This window comes from Corticium candelabrum, chromosome 21 (genome assembly GCF_963422355.1).
Source record: "Corticium candelabrum chromosome 21, ooCorCand1.1, whole genome shotgun sequence".
Classification (NCBI taxonomy): Eukaryota; Metazoa; Porifera; class Homoscleromorpha; order Homosclerophorida; family Plakinidae; genus Corticium; species Corticium candelabrum.
The window spans coordinates 5,555,210-5,572,890 of record NC_085105.1 but is presented as its reverse complement, the minus strand read 5'-3'; the positions used below and the strand labels follow the sequence as shown (position 1 = coordinate 5,572,890).

Here is a 17,681-nt window from a genome sequence, read left to right as displayed (position 1 = left end):
CTTTCAGACAGCTTGACCTGGGCTCACATATAGCGCTGTGGGGTCTCCTTCTTCGTCGTTGTCGTTTGGGATAAGATGCACACTCTTTAGTAGACTATTCATTGTCCTCATCCTGTGTTTCCATATCACGGTCTCCAAGGTCCTATTGAATCGCTCCACCATTTCACCACATTCTGGATGGTACGCAGTGGTATTAAGCTTCTTAGTTCACAGCAACTTGCAACAGTCTAGCATCAAGTGTGATAATGAGTTTGTACCTCTGTCAGACAACACAGCTTCTGGTACACCGAACAATCTGCTCAGAAAACAGTTGAATGAGATGGGCTATTTGTTGATTAGGAATGGGTAAACCATTGGCCACTTGTGCAAAAGTCTTGAAAGACTACCACATGCTTGTTGTCGCTTTCAGTCACCAGTAGGTCCATTATGTCAACTCCTATGATTTGAAAGGCTTGCTGTACAGGAGGAATAGGGTGAAGTGGTGGCTTACCTTAGTACAAATAGGCATTGTTGTGTATAGCAAGGTTTTGCATTCTTGATACATTCTTTCAATATCAATATTAGGCACTCAAGCTGTAGTCTCGAGTGTCCAGCTGGTCGTCTCCCCCCAGGAGGAGAAAGCTGATTAGGTAACATTTCGTGGTGTATAGTTTAATATGGTAAACACATACTTCAGGACTTGTTAAGAACTTCAAATTTTGTAAAGGTGGATTATTCTGCTATTTATAATCCTTTGTTAGCTTTCTTTGTTATACAGCATGCTAGCTTGTGTTTGTTTTATGTAGCTACATGAACTTATTCCTGCTGTGATCACCTGCACAATTAACAAACAGCTGTGTACTCCAACACAAGTGGCAAGCCAGTGGGGACTAAGGGAGCAAGCTGCAAAGATTTTGGGACAAATTTGCAGGTATTAAAATATCTAAATTTTGACTCAACTAGCTACATTGCCCGACTTTGCCCGAGTGCATTCAATTGTGAGGAATTACCATGAAAGTATGTGGTCTAAAATTTTCGTTGCAGTTGCATGTTCTAAGTAATTATCTAACAGCAAGTATTCCATTTTACAATTAGATTCTGTATGCTGCTTCGTTAGCTTTGGATAGTGACAGCTGGCTCAAGTTGATGTCAATTTAATTCTAATGTAGAAAACTTGCAAGAAAGAAATGAAATGCTCCTAGACTGAAGCGAAATGCACTTATAATAAACGTACCTCTTCTCTTGAACTCCAAAAGAAACCTTTAAGTAATCCATTGTGGCGTCACACATTGTGACCTTGAATTTAATTGTGACGTCACCTATTGTGACATCGCCTAGAATGTCTTATTAAATGCTCTATTTCTGCTCTTTCGACTAGGCGAAAATGAAAACCATTCATTCCCTTGCGCGCTATGCTCTTTGTAGTTTGAATGTCACGCTTAGCAATCTGATCGATGTTGGACAGAATAGAGAGCGTTATCGCTTGAGGGTCAACCATCGAAAGGAGACCCACCTGTCAAAACCGACATCGTTATATTTCTCTTCATTCGGTAAGCACGTCTGGAGAATTCGAGCAACAATGAGCCAGAGAAAGTAGTAGGCGCACAAACATTTAGGATCTTCATTCTTGTCTGTATCTGAGAGCGCTAGCACTCTCTAAGTAGGGATGGCACCGGTAGTTAATATTTATCCGATTTTTACTTTGGGATAGCCTAGCTCTGAAATGCTTCTATGAAATGCCACAATTTTATATCCTTGTGCATGGCTATGCAGGGGCCGTGATTTTTGACTATCCCTTTTGGCGCTAGCACATTCGGACGACACTTTTTGCTGTGAGATTTGCCATGCCTTTCTCTGCGTGTGACGTAATAGAGTTGCATGCATGTGTTGACTTGCCAGTTTCGTGGGATCTTCGCCGTTCTCGAAACCAGCCGCTCACAGGATCTGCGCTTCTCCATTCATTCCATACGACTTGAAACACTCGACGATTTAGCCTATTCACGAACTTGAGTGACTTGCGCTAGCTGCAGTTTTAAGTTTGGATCTTCGTTTTGCTCACAAGATTTGTGTTGCTAACTCATTCATTTTCCCGTTGTTTGCCTGTTGCTTGAAACGCCTGTCGATTTACATGCGAGATCTGTCAGTGCTGATCGACTTGTCAACAGTTGGATTTTCCCTGTTTTCTGCGTGGGCCCGCAAACAGGATCATTGCATTCCTCACAAGATCCTTGCAGCACATGCGTTCTTTCTAACTGGTGGAAGAGAAAGTACGAGTCCTGCTTGCGTGAGACTGGAATGCACACACCGATTACCATATCATAATCAAATTAGATTGTGATATGGAAGTCGAAAGGGGAGAGGCTGGCTGCGCGAGATTATCACATTGCCTGGTACTAATGAAACTTTACTTTTGTATAGATCTAGAGTAGAAGCATTAATGTAGCAGTCTAAGCAATGCTCAAATATGCTGAGTTGTAACAATGTTTTTTTTCTAAAAAAATTATCTTCTGTGCCATTAATTAAAGTTCTAGCATTACCTAGTACTAATGAAACTGTACCTCTGTGTATAGTATTAGAGTAGCAGCATTAATTAACATAGCAGTGTAAGGAATTAATTCTCAAATATACTATGAGTTGTAACAATGCTTGTGTTTCTATAAGAAAGGACATGAACAAGAATACAAAAATATTTATGTAATAAATAAAAACAAAGTTGGATGACTGCAGACTTTATGCTAGTGCTTGAAGAAATAGGGGTCAATAGTTTCGCAGACAAGTAGTCATACGTTACATCTGAAACCAATCTCCCACAATTAAATCCTTACTTCACTCTGTTTGCTTGAAGGTGGCTGCTTGGATAGGAGTGAAGTAGGGATTAAATTGTGGAAGATTGGTTTCAGATGTAAAGTATGAGTACTTGTCTGAGAAAGTATCATAAATAAATATCATAATACATACATATTTCTGTATTCTTTATAGATGTATAGATGTATAGATACACTATATTTTTAATATGATTGGATGCTTATCGAATTCTAAATTGTTTCTCGATTAGCAGAGGGTAATTGTGATTCTAATTTTGAGCATCTGCAATTACATGATGTCTCCTTTTTTGTCCTGTAGAGTAAAGAGTTGTCAACTAACGTAAAAGTTTTATTAAGATGTCACCTAAGCAGCAGATAGCACCAATTTTAAGTAATATTTGCCACACATTATCTGTTTTGAGTTCTCAAGGGTTTTTGTGGCAACTGCCTTCGCCCTCGTCTCTAATAACTAGCATCCCCATTACTCTGTTAGTGTAATCAAATTACAACTCTCCTTTCTCATTGACCACCACAAGCAAGGAGAAGATTGTTAGTTGGTTGTTCAGCTCAAAGGGGCAACTACACGTAAGAGTAGACCAGGTTGCCTGTGGTGACTTATAAGCATTCAGTTACTCACCTTTAAGACAAATTGTTGTATTGTGAAGCCCTGCAACTGAAACTGGACAAGGAGACCATTTGTAGTATCATGACAGCAGATCTTGTTTGTAGTCGAGTGCCATGTGATGGTGTGACTGGAATTTGCTACACACACACACACACACACACACACACACACACACACACACACACACACACACACACACACACACACACACACCACACCACACCACTTACACACACACACCTGAGGCGTATTTCTTGTCCCTCTTCTGCTCTTCTGGAATAGAGGTGTCAGAGGAGGTCGATCATGCACAGTTGATCAGAAGAACCAAACCAAAGAAACAGTCAGTAGAGGATTCAGAAGAGCTGGGTATACGCATTACTAGTTTGCGGCGTCTTTTAGTTGTAGACTTAATTGTCTAGATAGTTAAGGAATTTCACTAGAAGAAATCAAATTTCTACTTGAAGAGGCGATCTCTGCAACTGTTACCTTTGTTTTTGGTGCCTCAAAGGGGGTCCTTGGCAAACACATGTTAGCAGCAGCCATAGATGTAAAAATTTAATATTGCTAGTGGTGGAAGACCACTTGGTTTCCAAAGCAAAGGGAGCAAGACCGCTCATCACCTTCTATCATTATGTGTGTTTCTAGTGCGCATGTCTCACAATTCACGAGAACTCTTCTCTTCTGCCTCTTCCGTCTTTCGGCCAGAAGAGCCAGAAGAGGTCTCGTGACTCTTCTAACACTTCAGAAGAAAGGAAGAAGCACAAAAGAAAGACCAGAAGGGGTCGCATGACTCTTCTGGCCTCTTCCAGAAAAGCAAAAAAAGGCAAAAGAAATGCACCCCTGAATTGATCTGAGTTTCAGCTATAACCATTATGAGTCAGAACCAAATGCCAACTACGTGGTGGTCTTTAGCAAATTCAACTGACACTTAGAGATTTTATATCTTGCTGTACTGTGTCAATCCAGCATTGTTGTGTTTCATGAGCTGGTTGCTTCCGTTTGATAGCGTACTTTGTAATAGCTGTTTCTGAAGTTGGCTGTTAATTAATTGTCCATTCTAATGGCTGTGCCTCGGTCATTGCACCCTCTGTATTTTATATGCAACTCAATAGGGTCTTCTTTGCTTTACAAAGGTTCTGTGTATTGGCAATCTTATGCCATAGTTGGGAGGGTCAGCACTCTGAATATTCTTCTTAGTTTGATTGTTCTTAAAAAAACAACTTTTGGTAAATATTTGTTTCTGACATGCAGTACAGTACCAGCAATAAGTAACCTAACATTTTTATGGTATGCGTATGGTATGGTATTGCATATGGTATCATAGGGTATCGTATATCGTATTGCATATCATATATCCTACTGATGGTATCTTATCTTAATTGTTTGGTATATCATATTGCGTATCAAATATGGTATGGATGGTATCTTATCTTAATTGTATGGTATCATCTTTTATCTTATTGTATGGTACAAGGTATCTTTTATCTTTTATTGTCTGGTATCCTATGTATCCTATCCTATGGTATCCTATGGTATGGTATGGGTATCCCTGTCAGCTTACCTATTGCTGGTACTGTAGTTGAGTGCTGTACTTGCTTTAATAATCCAGTTGTCAATTTCTTTAGAACATCCACTTGATTTGTACATGACACTGCCCAGATATAAAAAAATTTATCAACATTTGCCAGTGATGACCATTAATGAAATGGCAGCTATTTCATGCATCACACTTAGGACTGTCATCTTGTCAATGTCGAAATGTAATACTCATACCCCACTTGACACATGATTTATGTAGAGCATCAACAGATTGTTGATATGAGCCAAGTCATCTGCATACATTTCCATTCTGATCTCACTGTGACCCCATGTATGAGCTCTGTAATTGTATGGATCACTTTCAGTTTCTGTATTCAATCTTGTTGTATGAGTGGAACTGCTGATGTCATATCTTTTTTTGCATAAACCACCGACAGCTAGCAACATAATCGCAAACTGTTTATTGACCAGTCAATAAACTTTGAATAAACCGCAGGAAAACCTCATGAAAATACGGCATCACGTAACACTGTAGAAAATTTGTGCGGCCATTGCCTGAACTTTTTCACACTACTGATGTATTGCCTGAACTACAGTGCTGTAGGTGCTAATTGTAAGTTGTCTTAGGATGTCTTCAGACACACCCTTCATGACCTTGCAGCTTTGTGGTAGGGCAAAGAAAGTAAGACCAATTTATGAATTTATGAAACAAATAATTGCCTATATAGCTAGAAGGCTAGACGTACCTGACAATAACGGTGGGTGTTCTTTATAGATATACTACCGTGGAAGCGTCGTGTGCAATTGAACTTTTTAATACAATTAGCAGCTACAGCCGGTACTTATAGTACATTGTGGCGGCAAATTTTGTCACTTTATGTGTTGGCCGGGATGTTGAGCAAGATGTTACAAAATTAGAATGATCAAATGGTACCACTTCCACTGTTGCAATTTTCAATTTGTGTAGACATGGCAATAAGATACATTTCCAACAGTTGAATGTCCTTATCAAACAATAGAATCACCGCTCAACCAAAATTACAAAATTTTTGCTTTATGGTTTGTAAAGAAATCAAATGTACAGTAAATATTTGGGACATTTACAATTTTTGACAACATTAAAATTCAAAACTTGGAATGATCAAAAGGGGCACTGACCTTACAATTTCTGGGAGATTAATTGAGAGAAGGAATTATTTTGAGATGTTGAGTCTTGTTTTGTGACAGCTCTAAGTGACTAAATTTACCATGCTATGTTGTTTCGTAAAATTGATGCAGCGACTCAAGTCTTCAAATTGTGCGCTTTGTTTACGAAGACCTAAAGAGAAACAGTAATGTGGCTTCATAGATCTGCCACACTCATTGCAATGATGTAAGAAAACAACACATGTTTAGTGGATTTGGCACCCATGTATTAGCATGGCAGAGATCTAGTAACACACAGGTGAATTATTTGGGAGAGGGAATTATTTGGGAGAGGGAATTATTTTTGGAAATATGGTAATAGATAGCTCAGCTCTTGTTGCAGGGGCTGGTAATTGAGGCAGCAGTCAGATCTCATTATTCCAACACCCGAGAATCTTCACTTCTGATGAAGGCACGTAAACCTGTGTGTTTGTTACCAATAATCGGCAGTCGCATTAGCCTGACGGAAACCAGCAAGACCAATGTGGTCAACTTGATGAGGTCTGACTGTTTTTCTACAAGTGTGGAAATATGCTGTTTACTAAAGGATGTGCGCATTGGAAGAGTGATACAGTCATGACCATTGCACCAGTTTCAGGTGTTGTCAATTTTGCTGTGTATTGACACAAGAACACAGGAGAACACACACATTGCAGTTTCATTCACATTGATGAATATCCTTATAAAAATCAAGGGAAAAGTTGATCACTTATCAGTTGGAATTCTTATTTTTGACATAATAAATGGTGCATCATTGCATCTGTACATATACTGGTAAATTCCTTGTGTAATTTATTAACAAGAACGCTCTTGATGCCTGAAAGATGTAGTTGGATATGTTGTAACTCAACTTTAACGGAACAGTTGTTTGTGATCTTGCAGCTATAAATTTTGAAGTGAATGTTTATGTTTTCTTGTTTGATGCAGAACATTTAATAACATGACCAACAACATCCAGTGTCGTGTTACTCGCATGGTGTGGGAAGTTTTAATGGATGAAAAGTCTGTTCTTCCTCAACACTATGGAGCCATAGCGTTTCTTTGTGATGTAGGAGTTGACGTGAGTATATACCAAGAATGCTTCTGTAGCTATGCGCATGTCATTTAAACTCAGATGTGGTGTACTGGTTTAGGTTTGTAGAGTGCTGTTGCTACCATACTTGAAGTCTGAAGCAGAATTACTTCAGAAAGCAGCTAGTCAACCAGCAGGAACTGCAGAAAGACAAGCTGGTGACAAATTGCAAACACTCATCTTACGTTACCTCCCACCTATTCTTCTGTTAGCACGGTCACCTCCGGACAATATGGATGAATATAAGGATGACTATGGATTGTTAGGGTCAGCACTATGTGAACGTGTATTTCAACTACGAACGCAACAGCAGCAGACACAGAAGCAGAGAGAGAGGCAACAGAAGGTGCAACCTGTCAATTGGACAATGCCCCTACTTGACCAAGTGAAGCAGCTGAAACAGAAGCAAGAGCAACAACCCCACCGAGTTTCTGATCAAGGACAGACAGAGCAAACTAAACTACAGACCCAGCCAATAACAGCTTCTAGTATTGGACTAACTGCCCAGCAGAAAACACAAACAGCTACGAACACAGCCATTGTTACTCCTCCCACCACGCTGTCAACAATCAACTTATCAGATCTGAGCTAGACTTAGTATAATAAATACGTACAATACAAATTTGTTTGATCAGCATGCTACAGTTTCTTTAGTAGTCTGGGCTTCTTGCAACTAGGTTCAGAGACAACATCCATTGTCTGCCAGATTGCATCTAGTGTTTGAGCTCCCAATTCGTTTGCTGACACTGCTACTTCCCTCTGCTTGTTACTGTGTATGCCAGTGTCAGGATTTACGTGAGGCTTCGAAGACAATGATTGAATAAAGTGACTGGACAAGACAATTCTAGATGCCTGTTGTTTGATGTAGACTTTCCTCAAGGGTTTTTGCATGTCAATGTGATGAATGCGGAAGTGTCTATCTAGTCCACATGATGTTATGTATGAACCAGATGATTTGATATCTGTGATGCTACCAGCAGCACCTTTGAAACTGCCACTACATGCAAGGGACTTTCTCAAATCCAGGTTGGACATGGTGCCATGTGCAGTTCCCACAATAACTGCCACACCATTTGAAAGTATATCCAATGCAGTGATTGCAGCTTCTCCATGCTTAGTTGATAACACAGGTCGTCGTTGACTTCTAGTATCATATAACCTGACATGGCTGTCTGCAGTACCAGCTATCAACTTTGGTTGATCACTGCTACTTGGAAAGAAAGCGGTAACAGTCACTGATATGGGTACTCTAAGATCAACAAAGTCATTTCTGACATTTTTAGCTTGAAAGAACGGTTTGAAGTTGGACTCAAGATGTCTAACATTGTAAACCTTCAGGTCATTTTCATGGCCACCTACAGCAACCTGACAATGTTCACCAAAATTCTGGCACAAGCAAGCAACGTGGCTTCCAACATGTACATCTCCCACAATGCTTCCTTCTCTAATATTCTTAATGAGTAATCGTCCTGACGTTGTACATGTCAAGAGGAGATCTTCTTTGCTTATCCACAAGGCGCCAGCCATGAAATCGTCTTCTCTTGCAAACACAGATGATGTATCTGAGACAATTTCAAATGCGTCTTTTTCCACAATAAATTTTATCACAATTCCATCACGCTGCCCAAGCAACAGCTCCGTTTCTAGCTCATTATTCCACTGAAGGCTCCGAATTTCCTTTCGGGTGTCTAGCTCTTGCTTCGGCCCACAGTTCCTAAATTGAGCTTTAGAGACATCAACTCCTTTCAGCGCTCCCTTGTCAGTTCCAATCCAAGCACTAAATTCCATGCGCAGAACTCACTTGTTGATGTTAAATAGCTTAGTCACGTGTGCCTATCTGACTATGGCGGCCGGGCGGCAGCCTACTGACGCCGTTGATCGCTATGTAGCTAAACTTACTAGGCAAGCTACGACAGGAGATGATGTTAGTATCATATCTAGTTTGTTTGTAACGGTTGAAATTTAGTTGCGTGTTTCAGATGGCAAGGCGAGGTCTTTCTCTCGCTAGAATGTACTTTCAAGTTCAAGATCTAGAGTCCGCTAAGAGGTTTAGAGGTGTACTGTATAGACTACTTAACTAAGTAATTATGGCAAGGATTGTACATGTAAATGCCAACCATTCCAATAGTACGTGTGTCTCTGTCTGTCTCTGTTTCATATATTTGATAAATCACAATTTAGAGTACATGACTGCTATTACAAACCTCTACAATTGTTTATTAACGTCCTATTTTTCTATATATCACTCTCTGTCTGTCTGTCTGTCCGTCTGTCTGTCTTGTTTTATTGAATAATTTCTAGGTAATATTATAACAGCTAAGCAACGTAAATAACTCAGATGTGTCCCAACTACTACCTGAGCGGGCGGAGCGCTCTAAAAGGGTGGTTAATAACGTGATCTAAATTTGTTTTGTGCTGTATCACAGACATTATTTTCTAACAAGAAAGTCGGGCAGATTAATGGGTGTGTAGTATTTCCTTCAATCCAACGATAGCCATTTGCATATCTGCAAGTGATTGATGAAGTTAAATTAGAGGGCAAGAGAAAGCTACTAAAATGCCCCTGCAATAAAGGGAGCGGGAGATAGTCAAAGTAATGCCTGTTCATTTATTGTTGCCTAGTCATGGTGGATGCTGCCATACAATCGAAATGCAGCGCATGGTCTGGTCATGAGGCAATTATATATCTCCAATTTCCAGGGACTGCAGCATCTGGGAACTACAACTTCTGCGAAACAAAGAAATAAAGTATTATTAAATTAATTATCTATTGTCCATACCGGAAGTCCTCGGCAATTGCACTTTGGTGACAGTACTAATTTTGAATGTTGATACAGCCATGGCGGTAGCTATCGGCCGGCTCAGACTATGACACCAAGCTATAACGCTAGCCCATAGAACAATTAAACCTAAATGAACTATTAACTAGCAGGTCCACTATGATTATACCCTACTCTATTGAACAACTGTTGAATATCTGTTGTGGATCAAACTTGATTCTTTATCCCACACTCACAAGTAGATATCCAGCTTCCAAATGGCATTGGGCAGCCCACTCTTATCAGAGTCGCTAGGGTTGAGCGCAAGCTTCTCAGACGATGAGATTGCCCGGAGCCAAGAGCCACTGCCTTCTCTTTCATGACGACAACGCTGATACAAAAGAGTAGACAACACGCATAGAGGAAGACAGCACAACATGCAGAGCCGCCATAGAAGACGCCTAGCGCTGACGTTGATGCGAGGTGAAGTTGTGTACAGTCCATGATGACAACGCTCAAACATAGGAAATTTTGGCACAAAGACACACAGAGGGAGGTACCAAACAATGACATGTAGACAGCAGACTGTGCAGATGAAAAGGTGAGCAAACATGATAAAAAGTAAAAGGACCCCAATGGCCAACAGAGGCATAAAGGCGTTAGCGGCCGAAGCCGCAGACGATGACTTGGACGAAGACTCTAAAACTCTTCTCCTTGATTCTTGAGACAAACAGAGTAGAAATGTGTGTTTGCCACTCATTATCCGGAGCCTGTCTGTCTGTCTGTCTCTTAAAATCTGTTTACAGTGGAACCTTGGTATAATGAATGGAAGGGGACACTTAGTATAGTCTTACGTAGTCAGTCCCTCCCCTTCTTTACTTCTAGACAGGGAAGGCTCTAGTACAGTTTGTCTGTGGTCATTCTGTTGCTTCTTTACTGATAAACAGTAAAGTAAGTGTTCGTTTGTAGTAGTCAGGTGACTTTGGCTAATTAATGATGGGAACACTGTGATTTTCCAGAGTTTGTCGTGTTTTGTTACCCAAGGCGTGAAACGCTAGGGCACAGTAGTGAAGATGGTCATGTGATGTATGACTGACCAACTGACAGACTCGCTGTGTCTACTGCATAACATGTGACTAAATAATAATGAAATTTTTTATCTACGTCATATAATTCTGCTATGATGTAACAAAATATGACATTATTTCACCTTGTGCATGTCATTTGGCTGTGTTCTCATCTGCATTCCAACCGGTATATTGGTCACGTCTTCGGCAATGGTTTTGCTTGTGAAGTCATTATTGTGCCCCGGACCTAACCCAAAATTACAAGACATGGTAGTTGGATCTTGAACTTTGCCGGAAACCAAGAAAACTTTTGTGAACACAGAGAATGCTGATAATAGCTATTTTGAGTCAACAATAAAAGTGCATTTACAGCTGTGCTAGACTGTCAAGAAAATGCTCAAGCTGAGTGCAGAAGGCTTGATTGATCACTAAAAGCAATGAACAGAACAGCTTTGTTACATCTTGGAAACTCAAACGAATATTTAACAATTCGAGTCTGTTTTGCTATATGGGATGTCCCATGTTGATGATGCAATGTGCCTTTTTTGTTGACTGTAGTGAGAAGCACAGAGCTGGGTTCTAGCCGGGCATTCTAAGGCATAGTGGCCTGCTACGCCTTCAGCATACCCGCTATGCGTTTAGAGCTGACCGCTACACCTCCAGCATGCTACTGGATACGCATGTACTCTCTGCTTGCATTGACCTTTTTACACAGGAAGTGCTAATGAGAGTGCGGTTTCACCAGATGTTCCCTATAGTGACCCTCTTAAGGTCTGTAGTAACCGCCTTTGTGTACTCTACCAAATCTTCTTACACGCAACTATGCTCCAAGTAGATAATGCATTCTAGCATTTTGACTTTCTATTCTGAAAGTAGCAGTGTCTAAAGGTCACCATTCCAATATTCGACCATTGCTGACGTCATTCTAGCTCGCAGATCTAGAATGTTTCGGCGTAGACAACGGAGAGGACGACACGAACGTTGTGAGTGTCTGAGTGGTAAGTACAGATAGCTACGATTCCGAACAAGAAGACAAAAACACACTATAAATGGACCTGGAAGACCGAAGGCTCATGCAGTGAACGAGATCCAATAACATATCAAATTTTGCAACCAATAAAGATGTATAGAATTAATGCTAACACAATAATGGGCCATTATTCACTCTACTCAACTTTCATATGGATAAGTCCTATTGCTCTGTGCCTGTCTAGCGCACTTTACTGAAACGCCCCAAATGAAATACCATGTTCTGCGGTTTCGAATGGTGCAAAGTTTGTTGCGAAATTCATACAAACAGTAGAGTTATTGCGTAAGGTCAACATGAACAGACATTAGTAGGCACAGTACACCACTCATGCATTGTGCACTCCCTCCTCAGAAGTTATGACAAAGGAGAGGGACTAGCTAGATTGTTTCTGTTATTATCTATTAAAACGTTTATCAACAGAGTGATAATCAGGAAAAAGGTGGAGACTTGGCAATCATGAGTCTCTAATTGCATACCTATAGTATTGTAATTGGACTTGTTTCCTGGTAATAGTAATGAGACAGATTCCCAGGGTGGGTACAGTAGGCATCCTAAACCACTCCCCCAAACCAGCTGTAATTTTTTAGTTTTATTTCAGAAATTTGTACAGACACTACATGCCACGCCTGCATGCCAGATTTATGTGCTACACCCATACCGCTGTGCCTTCTACAAATCCTGGCTAGAACCATGCTAAGCATTGATCTTGCTGTTGTAAGTAGATCGGTTGTGTCCTTCTTAACTGAATACCACATCAATGACTGGGACTCTTTCATCAGTGAGAACTAGCAACTGTCTCATATTGATTGGTTGGTCGTGTTTCAATTTGGAGAATCAGAGCTTTGTCTCTAACATTAGGAGAAAAGAATCAATTTATTTGAATCTAACACATCTGATATTTGAATAATCAGTCTTCCCTTATATCTAAAGGAAGTCCAATAAAAATGAAATTAACTTGTGTTAGTAGATCTCATGAATAGAAATGAATTGGTATAAGTGACTTTGTCATCTTTACTTCCGTTACCAAGAACAGGCAATGTTTTTGTGGTGTGTTATGTGCACATGGCAGCTCTGCAGTGCCTGGTGAATTTGGCTCTTCCCACTTGGAATGATTTTGTTGACGGTTGACTGCTACAGATATACTGAGGATTTCAAGTCTGAATGCAAAGACAGTAAGTATGGAGATTTGCCTTTTTACCATAACTTGTTTCTTTTAGTAAAATGGTGTTTTGCTAGCTGTTTGGCCTTTCAGGCTGTCTACCTCAATTTGCCATTACTTGGACTTACCTAGATCACATACTTTGCTTGAGTAATTGTGTATCATTGGTATTTTAATATCCGTAGAGAAACGTTCAGAATGCAGTCTAGTGTGTCCTACAGAGGATGTTCCTATTTATCACATTTGGGGTTGAAACCTCCTAGGCAATTTCATGGTTACACGTGAAGTTCTCATTTTACCGTCATAGAAGATAGCACAAGCAGTGATGATTGAAATAGTACCTTACAGTTTTAAGTCGGAATATGGTGCTGTGGAGTACCCTTTGAGCACTGACTTCATCTGAAGGAAGTAGCAGCGACAGCAGAGAGGCGTCTAGTGATAGCATTGGTATGGTAGACTCTGTAAGGTATTCTGACTGGTGTACTTGTGCCAAGTAGAGCAGAGTGTTTTTACTGTCAGGAGGTGGACAGACTAGACTGGATACTGCATGACTTGGAATGCAGCACAACGCCTTCCAGTCTTTGTACTGCGGCGACACTGTCATGATTTTAGTGGTAGATGTATGAGGTGATACTATTACTGAGCCTCTAACTTTTAGGTCAGAAATTTCATTTTAGGTGTTTATACATTATTTAATTCACTATATGACTATGTATCAAAATGCAGTTACTGTGGCTGACAGCATATCGGCAATTTATTTACATACTAGGTCCATGCAGATTTGAAGAAAGGTGCAAGAATAGTCATTCCTGCTTGTGTTGTAACAGCTACTTGTAGCAGATTTCGTGAAGAGCGTGGAATTTATACATGTACTAGATTCAAAGACAGGGTTACTGGACCGTATTGGCCAGGTTAATTAAGTTAAGGTGATGGAAAGATGACAAACAGTAAGTGGATACATAAATGCTAGCTATTATCACTGAACTGCTACACTTGGCATATGTACTGTGTAATAGCATCAGTTTTAATGGGTCGCTGTTTGTGCTACGTGTGGAGGTATCTTGAAGCTCTGTTTTCCTTATACCATGGTCACGAGCTCGTATTTAGTTTGTGTATATGACGTATTGCTTGCCAAGTGTGCAAAAAATAAGTTGCTTCCTGTTAGTATCACACTTACTTATATACACACGTTACTTGACCGGTGTATAATAACTTATTGTACAATTATCATGCTATATGGCTTTTATTAGCACTTCGAGCAGGGTTATTGCCCTTGGCGTTACCTCAGGTGACTCCGCCCCTTGTGCTTGTAAAAGCCATATAGCATGATAATCATATGATAACCCATACTTAGAGGACAGTTTCAGATTTCTCTTGATTACTTTATGAATCATAGCCCAGATGTGTGAATAGCAATGTCCTATTTAGCACACATTGGATGGCATTCTGAACGTTTTTCTTCAGATATTATAAAGAACAACAATAAGCAATTACTCAAGCAAATGCATATTTGTAGGTTAAGCTGTAGCAATGGGAAATTTTGCTGTAAAGTCTGATGGAAAAACAGCTCTGGAGACACTATTTTACTATAAAGGGGAGTTTGTGATGACAAGTAGTTTGTGATGATAAGTAGCTGGATCTTTAAATTCAATGTTCTTGATGTATCAGTAGCAGCATAATTTACTAGGAAGTGGAGAGCTGGCATTTCACAAAGTTATCATCCATTCTCGGTAATGGAAGTGAAGATAACAGTAATTTATGCCAATCTCAGTAACAGAATAAAGGACGCAGTAACTTATACCAATTGATTTGTTTTCATGAGATCTACTCATACAAGTTAATTTTTGTTGGAATTCCTTGTAAAAGTGGGAATAAGAGTACTTTGCAGCTCTGTACTGGCATGCCGTTTTCAGAGCTGAACAGAAAGCTATAAGGGTGTGTTATGTTTGTCTCACTACTGAAGGCCTTTGCACACAGATAGGTTATGTTTATGTTGTTATAATTTTGTCATGATATTTGTGTGACTTTTTGTGTTTATAGGCATTTGTTGAGATACCTTGGCTTTGACAATCGGAATCACTCGTATGCTGTGGTTTAGTGAATTTGTAGACCCTGTTTTGCATATACTTTCTGTAGAGCTCAGAAACTAATGGGTTACATATATGAAAAGCTTGGAAACATGGGCCATGCTTTGTACCATTATGAAATGTTGGTTTTATTGCATTATGTATGGTATTTTGTTGTTTCTATTCTGGATATTGTTACTTGCTTGGTAGGTCTCTGAAACTTCAAACTCAACGAGATGTTGCTGTGAAAGGTAGACAATTGTTATGTGCAAGTGACTCCATGGTTGTGTTATATATAAATATCTGTGTTTCAGTGGCACAACTCTATTGTTCACAGCCTCCAAAGGATTTGATAGTATGAATATATCTATATCTATCTATATATATATATATATATACTGCGCTAGCGATGCTTCTGTCCGTCTCAGCCCTTATGAGGAAGTTGTGTCATGCTACCCTCTGTCTGTACGCACGCAGTGCAGCAGGACGGATGGACGGATCGGCGCGTCAACTGTGTGGGAGGCATGCGATTTCGACTGGCTCGCGGCTGCACTCGCACCCAACTAGCTGGGAACCCCTCTCAGGGACTCAACTGGGGTGGGCTTTGTTCCATCGTGGAAGTTGCGTCATGCTATAGACAAGAAGTAGACTCTGTGCGGGGCACCAGTGTCTACCACATACGCTCGGACTTGACGGGTGTAGGCTAGGGCGGGTTTGATTTCCACTGCCTACCACGAGCTTTTGGACTTGCCGGGTATAGGCTAGTATATAATTGTGCTATCGCTGCTTCCATTTGTCCGTTCGTAGCACTGCGGCAGGATGGATGGACGGGTCAACACACCTATGTTGCCGGACTGGTGCGATTTGCGACTGGCTCTTGCACTTGCACTCAACTCACCGGGACCCCTCTCGGGGACTCGACTTGGGTGGGCTTTGTTCTGTTGCGTAAGTTGTGTCATGCTATCAACAGGAAGTAGACTTGGTGCAGGGCAGGTCTGATTTTCACTGCCTACGGTGTGCACTCAGACTTGCCGGGTATAGGCTAGAGTATGATTATTGTTACTATTTTTCTTTTCTTTTATTATGATATGCGCCGTTATGCCTTTTGTGAAGGGAGATCAGGGTCTTTATGTTATCTGGACATCCACTAATCTTGCAGGTAAGCCCAGCAGCACATGTTTGTGTGCATCCATGTAGTGAACGATGTCTATCCAGACGGATACAGATTAACAGCATTACAGTGATTGCATACTCTGAAACAGCATGTAAATGGCCACAAGGAAGCACTGAATTATCATTATCAATGTATTGTTCACCAGACAACAAAACTCCTTAACGACATTAGCAGGTTTCATCTCACGTACAACATTAATAAACCTGGAATAGAGACAAGTTCCTTGATTTAGGTTGCCTCACACAAACCATGATGCAGGAACCCTTGGTATGAATCAGAGTCACAGCAGTGACATGTGTTGTTATGCCCCTCCATAATGGGCAAGTGGGGTCTTTACCCCATCTGGGTGCCCACCAACTCGGCAGGTGAGCCCAGCAGGGTACATGTTACTGTGTAGTCCACATGGCGATCAATGACAGCCAATTTGATATAGATTGCAGGCATTACGGTGACTGCGAACATTGGGACAGCACGCCTAGTGGATATAAATGACCACCAGGAAAGCACTGAACGCCATCGTCAACGGACCGTTCGCCAGACCACAGAAACTCCCCAACGGCTGACACGAGTCATAGTCTCATGGATAAAGCTAGAGAAACATGAGAGAGAAGACAGACAAGCTTCATAATTTACTGTCGTCACTGGGGTTTGAACCCCCAAACCATGGAGTGGTAGCCATTGTCGCTAACCACTAAGCCACGGCGGTGACATTATAACTAGTACTAGTAATTGAAGCTGTGTTTACACCGTTGCTTTTACAGCTATGAGCCTTCAATGTCCTGAACACTACGTACGTACACGCTAGGAGGAGTAATTGTCGCGAAGAATTACGAATATACACACTATTTTCTTTCTAGATGTGCTACTTGTAAAATGTATTTTAAATCCTACATAGCGACTGTCGTTTTGCGTGACCGCAAATTCTGTAAATAGTCTGTAGTCGTAAGTAGAGTCATCATATATGGGACATAAAATCTCTCCGTATGTAATGTTAGATTCCCATATAAATATCGTAAAACCAAGAAAGTTTTTGATTTTGGGTCAGCAGTTGCAGACAGGTGAGTTCTGTTGTTTATTTCCGACAGGTCCTAGCAATCACAAACATGAATTACACTGTTCTGGTGAGAAAACTCTCTCAAGGAAGTTTCGCACCTACGGTTGGCTGTTTGTCCATTGTCTTTGGTTGCCACGTACAACATAAAGGAATTATTGTTTGGTGATT

The 17,681-nt window shown here is 40.6% G+C and overlaps 3 protein-coding genes across 3 annotated transcripts; 2 read left to right on the top strand and 1 right to left on the bottom strand.

Moving 5' to 3' along the window:
* The first annotated feature begins 341 nt into the window (after nt 1–341).
* On the top strand, nt 342–7,841 carry LOC134196213 (transcription initiation factor TFIID subunit 6-like). The gene is made up of 5 exons (XM_062665288.1): nt 342–415; nt 464–524; nt 786–910; nt 7,060–7,192; nt 7,266–7,841. Exons 1-5 carry the CDS (start codon nt 342–344, stop codon nt 7,794–7,796), a joined length of 924 nt encoding a protein of 307 aa, XP_062521272.1. The 3' UTR covers nt 7,797–7,841.
* LOC134196615 (WD repeat-containing protein 74-like) lies at nt 7,611–9,009 on the bottom strand. The gene has a single exon (XM_062665807.1). The coding sequence runs from the start codon at nt 8,990–8,992 to the stop codon at nt 7,844–7,846; it is 1,149 nt and encodes a 382-aa protein (XP_062521791.1). The 5' UTR covers nt 8,993–9,009; the 3' UTR covers nt 7,611–7,843.
* Nucleotides 9,010–9,047: 38 nt separating this feature from the next.
* Nucleotides 9,048–15,737, top strand: LOC134196212 (RANBP2-like and GRIP domain-containing protein 8). The gene is made up of 6 exons (XM_062665287.1): nt 9,048–9,128; nt 9,184–9,251; nt 15,260–15,301; nt 15,356–15,427; nt 15,496–15,536; nt 15,600–15,737. Exons 1-6 carry the CDS (start codon nt 9,048–9,050, stop codon nt 15,644–15,646), a joined length of 351 nt encoding a protein of 116 aa, XP_062521271.1. The 3' UTR covers nt 15,647–15,737.
* Nucleotides 15,738–17,681: the final 1,944 nt, after the last annotated feature.